General features: G+C 42.2%; 2 protein-coding genes across 4 annotated transcripts in view; both read right to left on the bottom strand.

Moving 5' to 3' along the window:
- Nucleotides 1–341: 341 nt before the first annotated feature.
- Nucleotides 342–3,108, bottom strand: LOC107207702 (tetratricopeptide repeat protein 30B-like). Its single transcript, XM_015635297.3, has one exon. The coding sequence runs from the start codon at nucleotides 3,002–3,004 to the stop codon at nucleotides 1,004–1,006; it is 2,001 nt and encodes a 666-aa protein (XP_015490783.1). The 5' UTR covers nucleotides 3,005–3,108; the 3' UTR covers nucleotides 342–1,003.
- A 5,315-nt stretch (nucleotides 3,109–8,423) lies between these two features.
- PDE11A (phosphodiesterase 11A) overlaps nucleotides 8,424–18,461 on the bottom strand; it is a 106,729-nt gene continuing 96,691 nt past the window's right edge. For 2 of the 3 annotated variants that reach the window (XM_015635295.1, XM_033515869.1), the window contains one exon: nucleotides 8,424–9,447. In XM_015635295.1, the coding sequence (XP_015490781.1) occupies nucleotides 9,286–9,447 (162 nt within the window). In that variant the 3' untranslated portion in view covers nucleotides 8,424–9,285. The remainder of the gene's footprint in view (nucleotides 9,448–18,461) is intronic. The other variant, XM_015635296.1, reaches the window with a different exon arrangement.

Genomic DNA, 18,461 nt, shown 5'->3' with positions numbered 1-18,461 from the left:
ATAAACAGGGTCTTGAAGTGTTGAGAGGTGCAGGAAGAGTGTAACACAAGGAGGAAACTGAGAAGCAGATTTCTTGCACCTAAGGGTACAGGTTGTAAGCCTTGCATGAAATGGAAGTTACATGGGTTTTTCTTTAAGAAAAATGAAAAAGAACATAATTTCACATTCACAGGTCTCTTACCAGAGACTTTTAAGAATAGTATTTGGACTGGAGGAGCTGCACAGGGAGGACTGAATTACTCTGTAAGCACTTGCTACCAAACAGGTTTGCAGGGCAACAGCTGATGCCCAGATGGTGTGGGCACCAGGACTGATGGGCAGCACTGAGCAGGGTCTCTGAAGCCAGTTGTCACAACAAATTTTATTTCAAAATTAGATCTAAACTGAGGTATCATCCTAATAGAGCCTTCTTAGAATTTATTCTTGGTCCCGATATTAGTTATAGAATTTGCTAGAACACCTGTGCATTATTAATGAGTTAACAAAAGGAAACATATGTTTGTAGAACTGATTTTTTAATATAAAGCCATTTCTTTTGTTTAAATATACTATCCATGTGATCTGCAACATATTAAAAATACTTTAGAAAAAGCAGAACAAAGAAACGTTTCACACATATGCACAAATTAGATAATTAAATCAACAATTTCTTCAAATTCTGTCCTAGAAGAGACAGATAATTTTTTTTTTCAAATGTCAACAAATGAAAAGAAACTTGATCAAAATTTCAGAAGGATAAAGTATTATCTTATGGGTGAAAACTCCATGGTATTTCTATAATGACATTCTTGGTCAACACATCTTAAGTTTTATTTAACATGACTGGTTACTGAGAATGCTCCTAGTTATTTGGTACAGCTTAATTTAATGAAAATGTACTATCTTCTACTGAACGTTGTTAAAATACAGCACAAAATCTTTAAAGAATTTTGTGAGGGTTAGCATTACCTCACAAGCACAAGAAGAGAACAAAGTTCTCATTCCTGCTGTATGATAACAACATTTACTCAGGCCACCCACTGATCTTATACATCAGTGCCCTCAAAAGCCTGGCTTCATAGGTGACTGTGTTTTTCCCATTCCGCATCCCACTCTCTTCAAGGGGGTGCTCAATGACAGCTGGGATGTTTCTTCCATGCTGTTCACATTGCTTCAGAAACTGCAGGCACTCCTGAATCACACTGTCACGCAGCATGATCATGTGCTTGGACATGTTCTCCAGCAAGGACAGGAAACACCGCTTAGCGTAATACCATGTGTCCGTGCTCAGTTTTTTGTTATACGGCTCCAGGCTTTTAATGATCCTGGAAATACCGAAGTCATAGTTCCCCTTCACACAGTAGAGGGTACCAATGACTAGATTGACAATGCAAAGATGGTAGGTATTTTTATCAGGATGATCATAAGACAGCTGCTCTTCTGCCTTCTCGATCTTCCTCATTAGTTCCTCTGCATCCTCATTCTGGCTCGTCAGGATGTAGGAAACGCAGAGGTTTGCTAACACAATGGCACTGACATCGAGAATGTTGTCGTAGTGCTTTCTAACTATCGGCTCATAGAAGCTAATAGCCTCTTTATACTTGTTCTCCTGCATGAAGAGCACGTGAGCCACATTGAGCTTCCACACTTCGTGTTCCTTGCAGAACTCCACTGATTTGTGGAAGATCTTTTCTACCATTGTGTAGTTCTTCATGTCCCAGTAAATCTTTGCCTGGGCCATCAAGACAGGTACATATTTATCCAGAGTCTCATCATACTCATTAATTGCCTTTTTTAGAGCTTCATCATCCCAATTTTGCCTAGCTTCCTGTACTTGTTTTGTGAGTTTTCTTAGCTGCTCAGTCATCGTCCCTGCTAAATCATCTAGCTTGTGGAAAGCCTCCTCAGGGGCAGTTTGACAAGTAATAACAGCATCCAAGAAGTTGTACAGGTAAGGTGTGAGCAGCTTGTAGGTCAGATGGGCATTCTCTGCCAGCACATCAGCTGCCAGGTCGTAGTATTGATGCTTGCAATACAGAAGTAGCAAGTTACCAAAAGTTTCTGGTGGATAGGGGTTCTGCAGGAGAAGAAACTGCAGCTTCCCAAACCCATCAGTGGGCTGGTTGTCCATGTTCATGAGTGCTTGGTTGTGCAGCGTGACCGGATCCAGCTCCTCCTCAGCCCTCGGCGGCATATCCGTGAGCGCTTCCTGCGCCGCTTTCATATTGCGCAGCTGGTACTCGATGGCTGCCTTGAGGTTGAAGGCCTCCACCAGGGCCGTGCGGTGCAGGAGCAGCGTGTTGCCCACGCTGCGGACGTCGATGCCCTCGGTGGTCATGCCCACGTTGAGCTCCGGGTGCTGGTGGATGCCGCGCTTGATGATGTCGGAGATGTACTTGAGGGCAGCGTGGTACTGCTTGGCCGCGTAGGAGCACAGCGCCATGTTGTAGGACAGCTCGGGGCAGTACCCCAACACTTGCATGGCGCTGGCAAACTTGCCGCTGGCCTCTTCGTGCCTGCCCTGCCGGTACAGCAGGCAGCCCAGGTTGACCTCGGCATCGGCCCGCTCCGAAGGGTCCTCGGCTGCTCCGGAGCCGCCATCAGCAGCGGCGGCGAGCTCCTCCTCCACCAGGCTCTGGGCCGCGGGGAGGTCGCCCTGGGCATAGTGGACAGCGGCCTGGAGGCGCAGGGCCCGGCGGTGGAAGGCGGGGACGTCCAGCAGCGGGCTGGCGACGCGCAGGGCCTCGGCGAACAGCCCGGCCTTGTAGAGGGCCTGCGCATGGCACAGGCGGTACGGGTGCAGCTGCGGGTGCAGCGCCACCAGCTGCTCGTAGCACTCGGCCGCCGCCGCGAACTCCTGCAGCTGGTAGTGGCAGTAGCCCAGCAGCGAGAGGCAGCCCCGGGAGCGGCAGCTCTTCTGCAGCCCGCGGTTCAGCAGCGACACCGCCTCCGCGAAGCGCCCGCCAGCGATGAGCCCGTACACCACGGCCGTGTGCTGCCCGTCGGGCACCGGCGACGCCTCCATGACCGGCCCCGGCAGTGCCGCGGCGGGGGCGGAAGCGGGGCCCTAGCTGCCATGGCAACGGCGCCGCCGCGGCGGAAGTGTTCCCGTGCGGCGGAAGTGTTCCCGTGCGGCGGAAGTGTTTCCGTACGGCGGAAGTGAAGTGTTTCCGTACGGCGGAAGTGAAGTGTTTCCGTGCGGCGGAAGTGAAGTGTTTCCGTGCGGCGGAAGTGAAGTGTTCCCGTGCGGCGGAAGTGGTCCCGTACGGCGGAAGTGTTCCCGTGCGGCGGAAGTGAAGTGGTCCCGCGCGGCGGGGGCTGCACCGGAAGCGGCGGCGCGCGCGGAGCCGTGTGGTGGGGGATGGCGGCGGCCGCCGTGGCCGGGCCTGACCCGCCGCTCTGCCGCCAGTGGGAGCTGGTGCCGGCAGCGGAGCCGCGTCCTCTGCGTTTTCCCGCCCTCCTCCGCTCCCCTCCCCGCGCCCGTCTCCCGAGCACTGACACGGCGTGTTCAGTGCCGGTGCCGAACTGGCGCAAAGAGCTGGAGCTTTCTGAAGTCGCTGCCTGGGCCAGAATATTTCCCTCGTTTCGGGATCTCGTGCAGCTGGAGGAATAAAGAGTAAAAATCAGCTCCTGTACTTGTAAATGCTGTGTAATAGTTCCCTGAGGCAGTAAGTGGTGTAAAAGCAGGCTCTAAGCGAAGCACGTGGCTTACGTGTGCCGACACGGCAGCAAGCATTTAACTTCTGTCTGGGGCTTTGTCAACATGAAACATCCCCTTTACAGACCATCAAGATCCGAAGTTGGTTAAGGTTGGTGGAAGGCAGAAAGTATGTCTATCTTGGCACAATCTGACAGCTCTCCTGCAGCTCTCAAAAACAGAAGAAATTACTTCCAACTTTTCTTATTCAACAATGTAACTGTGCTTTGGGGGGACTTCTTTCCCTCCATGGTATTTCTACTGAACAGTGATTCTCCAGACCCCAGACTGCATAATCTGTGTAATTTCTGTAGATGGGAATAGCTCCCTTAGGGTCACCAGGCAGATCTGGTTTCTGGTCATTCCACACTAATGCCAGGAGTATCCAGTGAAGGAGTGTGGTTTGCCCCAGGAATGAGTGCTACTAGGCTGTGTGTCAAAAATCCTATCTCTTGCATGTTTTCAGCATCTTCTATTTGTGTGATTCAGTAGTCGATAGATTAAACTGTGGTTGATCCCAACAAGTTTCAAAGTAGTAATAAAAAAAATCATAGTAAGCCATTCAAATGATTTATTTTTTTAAAGACTAGTAAACCCAAGTTGCTAGTTTCAAAAGCATGCTTTGAAAGCTGAACCAGCATAGTTTGAACTACTAAGCAAAACAATAAGAGTAATGGTTTTAAGATAAAAAGAAAAAAAAAAAAAACGAGAATTATGCAGAAGTCTTTTAAGTTACGCATTTTGCAAGTATCTGGGATTCACTTGCCTTAGAACAGACACCTGGTATTTCTGTGCATCTGTCAGCTGTCTCCCATAGGTAGAGGTTTAGGGTTTATAACGGTATTCCCCAGAAAACTAAGATGCAATGGCCAACATGCTTAAAAAATTGTAATTAAATACAAATTAATCCAAGAAAGAAAAAGTAGCAAGCAATATACAGGATGTATTCCAATAGTGGCACATTCCAGTGACAGGAGTCTCTGGGGAATCTCAGTTCAGCAGATTATACATCCCACTTCATTGCTGTGTTAGAAACCATTCACGTGATTTTAACTCTTTGAAAACTCTTCCTTTGAAAAAGCCAGTAAAAAAACCTTCTTCCTCTATATTTTCTTGACCGTAACACTCTAGGCATTGAAGTGCCTGTTAGTATGTTTTATGTAGCTTTGAAATAAACCTGTTTTAGAATTTCACCTAATGCACAAATGACTTACCAGGAACTAAAATTGTTTTAATTTTACAAAGGGAAAATAAGTATTTGGCCTGCAGGCTGAAACACTCCTGGTTTTCCACTAGAACAAATTCATCTAAATATTACAAATGGCATTAGGCACTGCTGGTTGAAGTTTCCAAAAATAATTTGTGAGTACTAGTATTGGCTTTGTTGATAACTACAGGCACATTATGAGATTGCAGTGCACTCTAAGAAGGAGCCATTAGCAAGGTCACCAGACCAGAAAAATGCAGCTGCTGTACCAAGGACACCATCTGCAGAAATACCTGAGCTAAAAGGAAACACACTTGTCTATGCTGTGGTTACCAAACATACAACTGACCTTCTTGGCAAGAGCCCTGGCCCTGTAAATAGTAGGGGTTGTCTGAGACAGAGCTGTGTGGAGAGTTCTGTGCCCACCTGCCACATGAGGCATCCAGTTTAAACCTCAGTGAGCTACTGCTGCCTGGCCTTGTGCAGCTCTGCTTCAGAGCAGGAGCAAAGTCATGTCCTTACAAGCTGAGTCCGCATCACCATCACATGATGAAGCTGTTCTTATTTGCCTGTAGGTGCCAGGCTGGGAGGAATTGTCTGGTTTCACTACTTGACCTATGGCCAAAGACACCTTTTGGCATCTTGTTCTTGGGAGGTTCTTCTGTCTCTACCCCAGGTGCTCCTTGCCTTGAATAGTGTTTGGTTTTCTCGTGTGCTCACAAGTCCAAGGGAGTGCACACACAAGACTGGAGCTCTTCCACCAAAGCCTGTCTGCTCCGTGCCCCTCCCAGGAGTGAAGCCAAAATCCGGGCTGTACCCAAGGGCCATCCTTTTCTCCTTGCTGAACACACGAAAGGGGCTTTGGCAGAAGGGCAGGAGACAAGCCCACCCTTGTTACTCCCCACCAGCTGGTGGGGCAAGTGCACCTGCAGTTCAGAAGGCTGCTCGAAACCAAGCAGGATTTGAATGTCAAGCTCCTGCCTGATTAGCCTTTGCAATTGTAGAACATTTATGTTTTTTAAAAATTTTGGGTTTTTAAAAATTATTGTTTTATTTGGGTTTCATTTTTTTTTTTTTGTGAGGAAAGGGTGATTTTGGTAAATGGTTTCACAAGTGGGAATCCTGAGTGAAATTACTGTTTGGCCTGAACTACCTTAGAGGATAGGGATGAAGTCCCAGATCTTCTCCTGAGCATTTTCTGCTGACAAAATGAAGGCTGCTGCCTGGCTATTGTGAGACCTCAAGGCCTGTAGTTCACAGGCTTAGAAACCTGACCGAATTAAGGCTGCAGCTGGCACGAGTCAGTAGGACACCTAGAAAAAAGGCATTGCCACAACCAGCCTGAAGCACCTCTGGATGTCCTATGGAAAATCCACGTGCCCATCAAATTTTAGCACTGAAATTGTAAATTCTAGAGTCCTCATTCAAGGCCAGATTTCCACTTAAGGTGGGGCAAAGAAATGGTGACTTGTCTTTTGCTGGTGTGCTGGGCATCTCAAGGGAAAGGCCAAGCAGCACTGTCCTGGGTAACAATTGTGTTCTCCATGTGATCTCTTGATTTCTTGTGGACTTGTCTTTTATATGCTTTCAAAGAATTAGGCTGATTTCAATGTTTGTTTGGTTTTTCTTTTTAATCTCTCCCTATTCAGCAGGCAGGGAAGCAAGTAAAAGACAGAGAATGAGATTAAAGAACCTACACAACAATGTCTCTGGTGCATATCTCAGAGAGTTTGGCAGAACTGATTGAAATACTGGGAAATTGTTTGCCTATCAGAAATAATAAAAAGCAGATGCAATTTCTGATCATCAAGTTTATAAGCAGTAGCTAAAAAGTGTTTCCCACAATCTTAAGATATAATAGACTTGAAATACATTTCTTTACTGTACCACATGCTTCCACAAAGAATCATCTTTTTGTTACAACACTTTCTTTGCTGTTTCCTAAGCTAACTCTTAAAAGAGAATGTAAGGTTTTTGTTTGTTTAGTTAGTTGGTTTTTTTAAGATTGAGCTACATGACTTTCAGAGGCCGAATGCTGTTCTGAGATGCACTACTGGGCCCCCCCAGTTTCACTGGGGTTGTTTCATTTTGCATGAGAACAATTTGATAAGATCGAGCCGTGTGCTCTAATTTTCTTCCTTGTGATGGAGGAACAGAACCATAACATTAGTCAGCAGTTTCTGAATTTTGACCCCCAATGGCAAAGATACCAAAAGACAGGAGAAATAGATGGAGGCAATTACAAACAGTCACTTGATTGATGGTTGACATTGTTAGGGCTTCAGCTGTGTGTCAGGCTGCGGTGCTGCGAATCCCTATCCCTGCCAGTGGGTGTTGCCATGGGCAACAGTGCATTGAAGCCATTAAAAAGGAAAGGAAATGAGGGGAGACTCAACCTTCGGGGAGGCTGTAGGGTATGCATTATAAATTATGTTATACTTAGCAATATACAATATCAAAATTCAGGAAAGCCATGTGTACCTGCCAGCAGTACTGCCAGTTCCTAGTGTCTGTTTTTCCCATAAAGGACGTGTTGTACGGCTTGCTGCTTACTAAACTGCATCTGGCTTTATTCAGAGAAGAAAGAAGTGGTAAAAGAACAGCAGAAACATTTCCATTTGCTGCATGTTCTCACTGCTGTGCAGTTTGCATTTCTGCCCCTTCCCTGCTTCCTTCTGTGAGAGAGTGATGTGGTTCAGTTGTGCACTAACAGATTGGCTTGCAATGCTACTGAATTTCCAGCTATTGTCCTACACACCATCAGAAGCACAGAGCTTTTTTTTGTTGTTGTGTTTCTTTTGAAGAAGGGATCAGCAGATTTGTTGTTTCTGTTTGATTGTGAGACAGATGTAGTCAGCTTTTCTAAGGCTCTAACAGCTCCGTTTCCGTAGAAAGGAGAAAAGCCCTTTTAGAATCTGGTCAGCTGGGCCAGGTTCTGATTTCCATTAAGGTGGTGCCAGTTCAAGGTAATTCCACTGAAGGAAATGGAGTTTGGCACAGGTGTAACACTAAGCTGAAATCAGCTTTAATTTCTGCTGCCAGACAATCTTATATTTAGAATCCCATTTTTCATGGAGTACAAAGGCGCTTTTTTTTTTTTTTTTTCCCTATGAATGGGCACTCACAAGCACTGCAACATGATTCCTCTTGTGTCTGGTCATGCAGCAGAGAAAGCACACTCAAACCACAGGTTTGCTGCATTAATGATCTTGGCACTAATGGAAGGAGACCAAATTTCAGGTAATAATAGGTCACACAGAGACATGTTTGGTTTTGTGACCCATTATATTTGATTAGATTTTTAGGGACACCTTTACCACAGATGTTGACATGTGAGCCTTGACTAGTGCTGTGCTACCTGTAGTAACAGCATTTGAAATTGTACTGAAAGAAATGTAAGAAGAGTGTAAGGGATAGTCAGTCCAGTGTGATGATATTCTACCTCTTCACCATTTCAAGATACTAATTTCAACTGGAAATTATGCTAGAAAGGCTTATCCATGGTCTGCTTTTCAATATAATATAAACCTGAAGCACAAAGCAACCAATTTCCTTTTTTATTTGTATTCTATTTTCAAAAAAACCCATTAATCTTTTCCTTAGGTGATACTATAATTCTTTAAAAAATGATGGCATTACAAGAGCATTTTTTAAAAGGAAAAAGAAACACTCTAAAATTACCATGCAATATTTTGCCTTTATGCAAACTTCCTTGCTGAGAAATCTGCTCCACTGTTAATGTGAATTTCTCAGGGAAGAAGGGACAGCTTGGCGTTTTTAAAGATAATAAAGTTTGTTTTTAAATGTAGCAAAGGTAGGCAATTCTAAAGGCCCTGATCAATCACTAAGAAGCTTTGTTGTAAAAAAATACTTCTTCAGAATACAAAGCAGGCTTTTCAGAACATTCAGGCATAAAAGAGGAGGGAGAGTAAGAGAGGAGCATCACAAAAGCAGGCATAATTGATTCATAACATGTACGGAAGAGATGCAAAACAACAATGTAATTACACACTACTGTTTTCTGCAGCTCCTTGCATATGAATTGACCAGTTTGCATCCCGGTCCTGCTCTGTATTATTAATTTTATTAAGCTGCAAGTTCTTATATTTCAGTCTGTTGTCAGCTTTACAGATTTTTACAGCAGCAGTTGAAATGAGGTGGAGCTGAATGAACGCTTCTTCTGTTCAGTGTTCCGTGTCGCTCCAGGTACCAGCGCAATCCCTCTGCAGGCTTCCCTTCAGTCCCACTAAGCCTTCCAGGAAAAGAAAACTACGCTGCCATCAAGATAATATCCGATCAATTAAGCATGTCTGGGAAAGCATTTCTTAAAAAATGGTGGGTCTAAGCTTATGAAAACCTTTCAGACAGCTCTTACTGTAAAGTGACACTGATATTTGCAGGCTTAATTTATGTCTTTGAGAGACATGGTGAAGCTAGAGGAAAAGGAGGACAAGGATGCCGCCTGAGAAGGAAGTTTTTTTTGGTGCAGCTCCTCCCATTTACCTCTATTTACTGCCACGGAGTCCAGCATAGGCTTCAGTTTCACATTCAGCTTCACTAGACACTGAAAGAAGATTAAAAAGAGGATGAGAGAAAAAATACTGATAGTATATCCACTTCTTTTAAGGACAGTCCACGGCATAGCAGGGGAAAAAAAGAGTTTAATCTGCACTATGCCCCTACCCTCCCCACTCCCAACTGTAAATACCTATGGAGGTAAATTTATTGTTCCCATTGAGTCCTCTTTATCTATCTGACTTGTTTTACGTAAGGCTTTAAGCCACCAAAAATGTAAAAAAAGGCATGTAAGATGGCAGAGACGCCACTCAGCTACTTTTTTAAGTAAAAAAACCTTTTCTTTTACTACTTGCAATCCTTAAACATAGCCCTTTTGAGGGATCCCCACGTGCCTGAGACTACCAGCTATGGCATCTATGAGCAGGAAGGTCCACTGGCTGGATGACAAGCTGGACAAGACTAAAATAATCTCCCTAGTGCTATATTCTTTTATCCTCTAGACGACTAAACCACAACTATATTGTGCTTTCCCAAGCTGGCAGAAAAAACAATTAGTGTGCGCTCAAATGAAAGAAATATAAATGAGTTTTCTTTGGTTTGAGGTTGCACTGAAATCACCTCTTCTCTACATATCCAGTCCAAAGCTCACAGAGGCCAGTAAGAATCTTTAGTCTGGTTTCATCTGGCTTTGAATACATCCCCAAATTATGAAATTCCTGCATACCTTTGCTACAGGTTTATTTTACCTTCTCCTTTAATATAACCTGTTTATATGCAAAGTCCACAAGTGGTTCACTTGTTTTGTGTATCTATATTAAAGAAAGACAGAACTTAACAGAGGCAGTGGATGTCAGGAAAGGGTTAACCAGTTGCCTCCCAAGTGGTCATGTAATGTGTCCTTTCAGGACAGAGGAGTGTTCTTTTGCAGCTTTTCTGATTAGCAAGCAGTAGCTTTTGCTGAGACCTGGGCAGCATGATTTCTCCTATAACATGGAAACTATGTATTTGTCATTGGAAAAAAGGGGTTGGTGCCAGATTAAAAACTAAAAAGGACAAAGAAGACAGCAAAAGTTGTTCTTCTGAAAGTGCACAAAATTATAAGAAAACGAAAGGAAAGTGGAAGCAGGTACCTTTGCAGTTGATCAGTTTTTGCTATAAATAGCAGGGTTAGCAGCAACTGCTTTAAATGGTCCCCAGAGCCCAGACACCACTAAAGAACTGGATTTTTTTATAGCTGGCTTGCAAGCTATGGGAGCTTGGCTTGGAGTCTTGGTAGATTTTTAATTGAGCTATTTTATGATAATTAAGGGTTAATGGCCTGATTTTAAGATGTACTGAAAACTTGCAATTTCACTTGACTTCGGTAGGAAATATAAATGCTCAGTGCTTAGAAAAAATCACATCATGAGGAAGAAGCTGGAACTTGAATCAAAACCACTTGAAATTATTTCCTTAGAATATGGCCCAGACTGGACAGATAATTTTGCAATCTTGGGCCTGGGGTAAGGGGCAGGGTTCATTGCAGTCTCTGCCCCACAGAGCATTGGTTCCGCTGATGGTCATTTATTTTATAGAATGGATGAGGATTTTTAACATTCCCATTACCATGCCTCACAACTCAGCATTTTTATATCTTTATTTCAGACTGTTGTGTATTCCTTAAACCTGATTTGGTAGAGTCTAAAACAGAGGGGCAGTAATGCATTATAAACAGCTGAAAGTATCTGAAAAGCTCACTGTCATTACCATCAGCACCTGCATTACCACTGTCAGCTCAGTGTCCAGAGGTAGCACATGAGATACTCAGCCCTTGACAGCAACGTGTCAGATCCTTTTTGCACAAGGCCAGTGTCTTCAAAAAGATTTTATGAAGTATTTTTCCAATATACACCTCAGATTTAAATATAAGTAAGTAAGTAAATGAATAATTAAAATATATAAGCCAACAACCTGGTAGTTGAATCACTGTTTAAAAATCAGTATGCTTCAAACCTGTCTAAGCACAAAGGTGTTCTGCACTCACACCCTGTCAGCCCCAGGATGTGTAAGTACAAAATGCAGTACAGGCTGTTCCTGTATGTATCTATATATACACACTATATATACACTAATATATACACTATACCCAGGAACCTATAGCAGCTACAGGCAGCACAGAGAATACGGAGCTCACTGGGACTGCAGACTCTGTCTCAGTGTGGCTGTGCAGCTCTCCACTATGTCTATGTCCTTTCTGTGACCTTGCTTTTTTGCCAAGACTGACCACAAGACCATGATGCTTTCCAGCCTAGTGCCAGGGAGCAATTGCAGAGGTCTGGGCATGACCTCGTGCTGTGCCTGTCCCTCCAGGCCTTGGCATCTGCCATGGCTTATGGCAGGAGACAGCCCTGACACGTGCTGTGCCAGGATGGCTGCGGGTGCTCGAGGTGCGTACAGCAATTAGCTCTGCACCAGCTACAGCAGGGACCAGGAGCCCAAGTGGGCTGGGAATAGATTCAGGAACCACTCCCACAGTTCTATGGTAATCACTGTTATCTTATGAGCTGTAAACATATTTTAAATCTGTAAGTAAATACACATATATTTCTTCAAAATATAGGTCTAAGTGGACATTAAAGTCTAATAGTACAGGTGCAACAGAAGGTACCAGGTAAATAACGAGAACGGTTAACTACTAACATTAAATTTGATGAAATAGATTAAAAGGAGTATTTAAGAAAGAGTAAACCATGTCTTTGATATTAATTTTTACCATAGCACCAGCAATTAATTCAATGGAATGCGTACAAAATATATAGTGTAATTTTAAGAAACTTTATTTTGTTACACATTAATTTAGATTAGTGATACTTGACAGTGCAGATTTTGCACTTGGTCTATAAAATGTCTTTATTCAGACATTGATTTGATGTTTGAAGCACTGCTTCTGTATTTAGTATCCTTTCACTTTGGGACTTTTTCATTCTGATCTAGTCTTTTAATTAAACTGACTACTATAATTCCTATGGAAATTAGCTTTTATTTTATTTTTTCCAGCTACCAAAGCATTTCAGTAGGGCTTCTGTGATACAAAGTGCACAAATTGGATTTTATTTCTTCTTGAGATGTAATTAAAAACTCATTTGATTACTATATATCTGGCCCTGTTTTAATTATTAAACTCCAGTAATCAATTTGCTTTTATGAAGCTTCTGGGAAATTATCTCAAAAGCAACACATTTCTCTCCCTTCTGGCAGGGTCTGGACCATTTACTGAATTACATTCATTGCACCTGTTCCTGATCCGGATTAAACCACCAATTTATTCCCAAAGCTCTTTATTTGGCTGTAGCCTTGTCAGAGTTTTCCACCTCCTGGCTGCAGTTTTTGCTTTCCATTTTATTGCATGAGAACCCCTTGATGTACTGCTCCTCCATACCACTATTTTTGATGCATGCCTCTCGCAAACAGCTTTGCTCATGATCTGTCTAATTTGGTATCTAGGTTCTTAATGTCTTATTTATTACCTGCCTTGCTAGGGAAAGGCTTGGTCTTCACCAGCTGTCTGACATGGGATCCCACCACATAAAGTCAGAAGCTGCAGCAGCGCCCTGTTCCTGGTCCTGCTTGGTGCGGCGGGCAGGCTGGGAGCTGGCAGGCAGCCGGGAGAGGGGGAGAGGGAACCCCTGCCTGGGGGGACCTCCTGTTCCCCGAGGCCTGGGACATCACTGCCCACTTGCAGTCTTTCCACTGCAGTGCAGCTGCCTTGCTACACAGCAGGGCATCGGTGACCTTTCCCATTCCATCCCCTTTACTGTAAAAGCTGTTCTTAGTCGCAGAATGATAAAGCGTGGGGGAGGCACTGCCTGCTCCAGCATTAGGAAAAACCAGAGAGGTTTGCAGTTCCCTTCTGCATCCCTGTGTTACCTCAGATGCATGACTGAGCTGTTTGTCAGAAAGTTACCGTGTAGCAGTGTCTTTTTCTTAGCTCCTTCATTTATTTAGATGTCTTTTAGGATTGTGTACTACTCTGCCCACAGCATTCTTTCCCAAGGTATAGCTCTGCTTACATATAAGCTCCTCCAGCACAAGAAAAGGTTAAAGACACTTCAGCACTACATTGTGTGCACCGGGGAGAGGGGCAGGGCTGCCTGAAAGAAGAGCTCAAAATGGGGAAGAGCATAAGATACTCAGAGGGAGTTATTTATGTGAGAAGGTAAGGAGGCCAGAGTAGCTTGTTGGGTTGTTTTGTTTTTTTTTCTCATTTCCTTGTGTATAGAGATGTATGCTTTGGTAGGTAAAGCATGTAGACTCCAGAATCAGTAACAGTAGAAGCAAAGCCCTTCAGGGAGAGGGTGATGGGGAACAGTGGAGGCATTTGTTTGTACCTCTGGGTACCAACTTCCTGGGTCGAAATGTGGTGTGGGGGGAAGAAGATTTCATCTGCTACATCACCTTCATCTCTGGGGAAGGATATTAGCAAAACTGCCAAGATGCAACACAGATGTGTACAAGGGACTAAACTATTTGTAAAGCAAGTACAAAATTTTGTTGTATTCTAAGACAAATCTCTTTAAAAAGGAGCACAATATGTCCTAACATACAAACACTGCAGGACTTCCAGAGTATATACTTTTCTTTTTGCCTCCTTCCTGCCAGAGATTCTCATCCAAATATTGACCAATTCTGACCTTGCTTAACTTATGAGCTTTGACAAGATTACAGCTCATGAAAGTATGGTTGCGGGGCTAATATTTGTAAAGTGAGTTTATGGAATAAGACCATATAAATTCATTTTTATGACTGAGCACATATAAAAAAGTTATAGGTCTCAGTGTTCACTCTACTTTGGAACCCAGTGGTTTCTAATGAATCACTTTTATTATGTAGGCAGTTTCTTAGTTGGAAGGGAGGACCAGTGACCGAGAAGCCATGGGGATAAATTCAGACTCGGTGTAAGCATATGAAGCATTGTTGAAGTCAGGAGTCATGACCAGTTACAGCAAAGCTGAATTGGACTCCTGAGTTTTGCTGAAGTGGCTTTCACATGAGAATACATAGGCCAAAGGTGAGCCATCTATCTGAAAGTCCTTGAACTTCAGATTAGTTCAGATAAAAGGGAACCTGTGCTGCAGTTATCCATAGATTTTATCTTCATAATACAAATACTTGATGGAAGTTGTTTAGAAAACCCAAGAGTATTTCTGTACATATGCCCCTATACTAAACCCCAAAAAATTGCTAGAATTCTACTTTCCATAGTACAATACAGAAGATAAAAGTGATACAGGGAAGATGTAGGGATTAACTTCTATGAACCCTTGGCTGTGTGTGTATATGAATTAATTATTAGCCCTACTGATTCAGGACTGTATTTAATAATTATGTTCTGCAAAAAAAGTACAGTATTTATGAGGGGGTTCATGAAAAATAAAAAAATTTATTGCAATCTCCTTGTGGTTGAAGGGGACCTTGTTTATTCCTTTTAGGGCTTAATGAGAAAGGGTCCAGGTCATCATGTACATAATGCATTAGTGGATTACTTTTACATTTCTGCCAGGGAATTTTTTTTAGATGCCTAAAAATGTAATTAGATTTAATGAATATGTTACTAATTTCCCTTATAGAAAACAGGAGTTTCTTTTAGTTTCTCTCTAAAAATTGTTAGTGGGTGGAAGCCACTTGTGACTGGAACGGGATCTAATACATGCACAAGTGTTCTGCTCTTCCATTGTGAATTAATGTTGAGCTTCTTTCTGGTGATGGTACACTGGAAGAATAATACTGTACTCCTTTGGAAGTAAACTACAGTGGGATAATTATGAAGTAAGATTAACCCTTAGTGAAATGTGCTGGGCACTTCAGGGAGGAAAGTATGTACAGAGCTCCTGGTAGCAAAATGTGCTCTGACCAATATGATGCACGTTATGCTGCCAGAGGGAAAGTGACTCTGAAGGAATGGGACCGACTGAAGTAGCTTTACTGATGTATTGCTACAGTGTAAAGGATTCATCTGTTCATTACAATTTCATGAAACCAAGGGTTTGCTTGGAAGAGTTATTATTTCATAAACAACTTCTTATTTAGCTCTACTTTTTATGGTTTTGATTCTACATCTAGAGCATTGAGAGACAGAATGTTTCTAACTCCTTTCCTTTCAACATTTTAACCAAGCAGCTGATCAATGTCTTTTGCCTTGCTTGTAAATGGATTTTGAAAAATTCTTCAAATCATATCAGTCTCATATGCCGATTTAGTTCTTTGAATTTACCCTCAGCTGGGAATTCTGCAGGCAACTGTGATTCTGTTGTGTTAAACACTTACTTGAAGTGTTTCATCCATCATCATTTCTAGTCCTTTTCTGTTGCAATGTAGTTTGTGCTTTGTCTTTCTTGAAAACTGAATGGCTGTTAAATTATCCATTCATCTTCTTTCAGATTTGCTGTACAATTTGAGTTCCCTCTATTGGCTGTCTCTTCTACCTTATCTGCCAACTTTTCAGTCTGCTTCCTCAGATCTTTATATACGTTTCCATACATGACTGCCATGTCCTTCACAACACATTGGGCAGATAATTCTGTGTAAAACAGCAGCAGAAATTATAATATTACGAATGATTCCAATTTTTTCACAGATTAGGGTGAAAGCCTTTAGTGAAGCTTAGCTTCCCTGAAGTCAGTGGGAAATGTTTGTTTTTCTGTCTTCTCCCAAATACCTTTGTCGATGAACTGCCCTTTCAGCTGAGACTGCTTTGGCACAAGATGTCTCAGAAGTAAGCTGAAGTACTCTTGTCTGAAGGGAGAAAAGTACTCCTTTCTGCTGCCTCTTCTAAACATTTGGGAGAAACTTGTAAATTCTTAAAATTGTTGATTATAATACAATGTTACATCAATGATCTCACCAAGTTATTAAAATCATAGCAAAAATAATCTAATTTTCAAAGGCAAAATGAAACCCTCCCTGTTTTCAGGAGGCAGAAAAAGAGGGTCAGGATCCTTGCTTTACCTTTTGTAAAAAGGTGTTCATGATAGTCACAGACAAAAAAAATCTTTGTTCTGAAACCACCAAAACTATGTTTCTCCATATAACACATGAAATATATTATACGTGAAATAGTGACGGACTTAGATGGAAATTGCAAATAAAATAATTCTTTCTTCTATTCCTAGTTTTTCTTTCATGTATAGCTCTTCTTAACCTTTTCTGTTAGTAAGAAAGTAGCAGACAAAAGCTTCTCAGATTAAGGACAATAGGGAAGTAAGAAAAATAATTTGGTAATGCTTATTCCATTTACTGGAAGTTTTAATACAGGGATAGAAAATGAGTTTTCTGAAAGTTCCAGAGAATTCATTCTGGGTTGCCTCATTTACATTCGTCATTAGTAGACAAGAAACAAAGAAAAGTGCTGAACCTACTTAAGTTCCTACTTTGAGGCTACAGAGAGATCCTTCTACTGTGCCAAAAATCTCTTTTCTCTGGGCCAAACCCTTATTCCTGACATAGTCCTTAGCTACCAACTTCCCCCCAGCACTGGCATTTGGCCTGATTAAGTTTCCTCTGAAGCAAATTTCTTACAAACACAGCAGAATATGTTGCACCTGCTTTTCCTTGGTTAATATTACCCACTGGATTTCAACAGAGAGGGAGACTAATTCATCTGCCAACATCTGTTTGATCTGCCTCAGTCCCTGCTATCACAGACTGCATCCCGGGCTGATGGACCTTGCTAATCCTTGTCAGCCAGGCACTCTCAGGAAGCATTAATGCTTTATCTCTCACTCTCTGTGTCCAAATCAAATGTCAGAAACAAACCCTGCCAAAAGTGTTCCTCTTTGTGGTGTTCTTTAGGATCTATTGAAAGTTATCCTCTTCCTTCAACATGCTACAAAGGAAAAGCTGGCTTCAATGAGAATCACACAGAGCTGATCAAATAGCTTCCATTGCACAGATCCTTCCCAACAGCTTAGTCCTGATTTTTTTGGTTTGTTTGTTGTTTTTTTTTTTTATTAAAACACTTAACAACTTATGAACATGTTTCATGGACTGTCTATATATATGCATGCTGAACAGCTAGTGAGTTCTCTGCTCTGACTAGTTGCTAACTTAAAATATAAGAGCAGTGCCCTGACTTTTGTATCAACAATCCCAGGAATGGGTGAATGGTGGAAAACCATTTCCAAAATATTCATACAGATAAACTCATCTTGTTTAAATAATTTTAGAAGTTTTTAGATTCTAATTGTATAGATAGAACAGAAACATCTGAAGGTAGAAGTCATTGTTTTGGCTGCATCCAGTGACTCTTGCCTGGGTAAGGACTAAGCCATGCCATACAGTCCATTCTGGACAGGCAGGGCTTCTCAGAGGAGTGGAAACCCTGAGTTTCTTATACAGTATTTCATCATGCAAAATTGCAATTTAAGGACAGAGGGAAAGGAACAGAAGTGGTAACTGAGGAAGGGCTACGTCAGGATGTATCAGTGTAAGCATGATTGTTGAAGAACACCTTTATAATGTTCTCTGCAAAGGAGAGGCCGATCTCCTGTCTAATAATTTCAAGTAGAGTAAATACCTTTGGGAAAAAAAATCATGGTGTGTGTGTATGCACTTCCAATTCAAGTATCAAAGTCAAATCTTGAACCAGAGAAGTTAAAACACAGGAAACCATGACTGTTAAAGATTTCGGTGTATTTTCTCTGTGCTTTGTAGAGGTTCTGCCATTTATGACACCCCTGTGCATTTGATCTAAGTTTACAAGCAGAATAGATGCTTTTGCTACTACATTATCATAGACAATAAATAGATTTAATTACAAGACCAGACATTATCTTCAGTAGGAAGTTAGGCATATCAGAGCTCTTGGAGTTGCAGACAGAGTGATTACATTTCTTTGTAAGTACTTCAGACAATTTTAAAGAAGGAATCTGTCCCTCCATTCAAAACATTTAATGTACTTGCTGGGCCAAATGTTTCTACTCTTCCCAGGTTCCCCCTAGAATCCTAGATGGAGTAATGCAAATTCAATTCTGTAGATACTATTATATGCTTGAAGTTCTCAATACCCAAGAAAATCTTGAATAG

This window comes from Parus major, chromosome 7, assembly GCF_001522545.3.
Source record: "Parus major isolate Abel chromosome 7, Parus_major1.1, whole genome shotgun sequence".
NCBI lineage: Eukaryota > Metazoa > Chordata > Aves > Passeriformes > Paridae > Parus > Parus major.
The sequence above is the reverse complement of the archived record's forward strand: the minus strand, read 5'-3'. Positions and strand labels throughout refer to the sequence as shown.

Coding starts and splice junctions, on each gene's coding strand:
- LOC107207702 (XM_015635297.3), bottom strand. CDS start 3,004: ATGGAGGCGTCGCCGGTGCCCGACGGGCAGCACACGGCCGTGGTGTAC.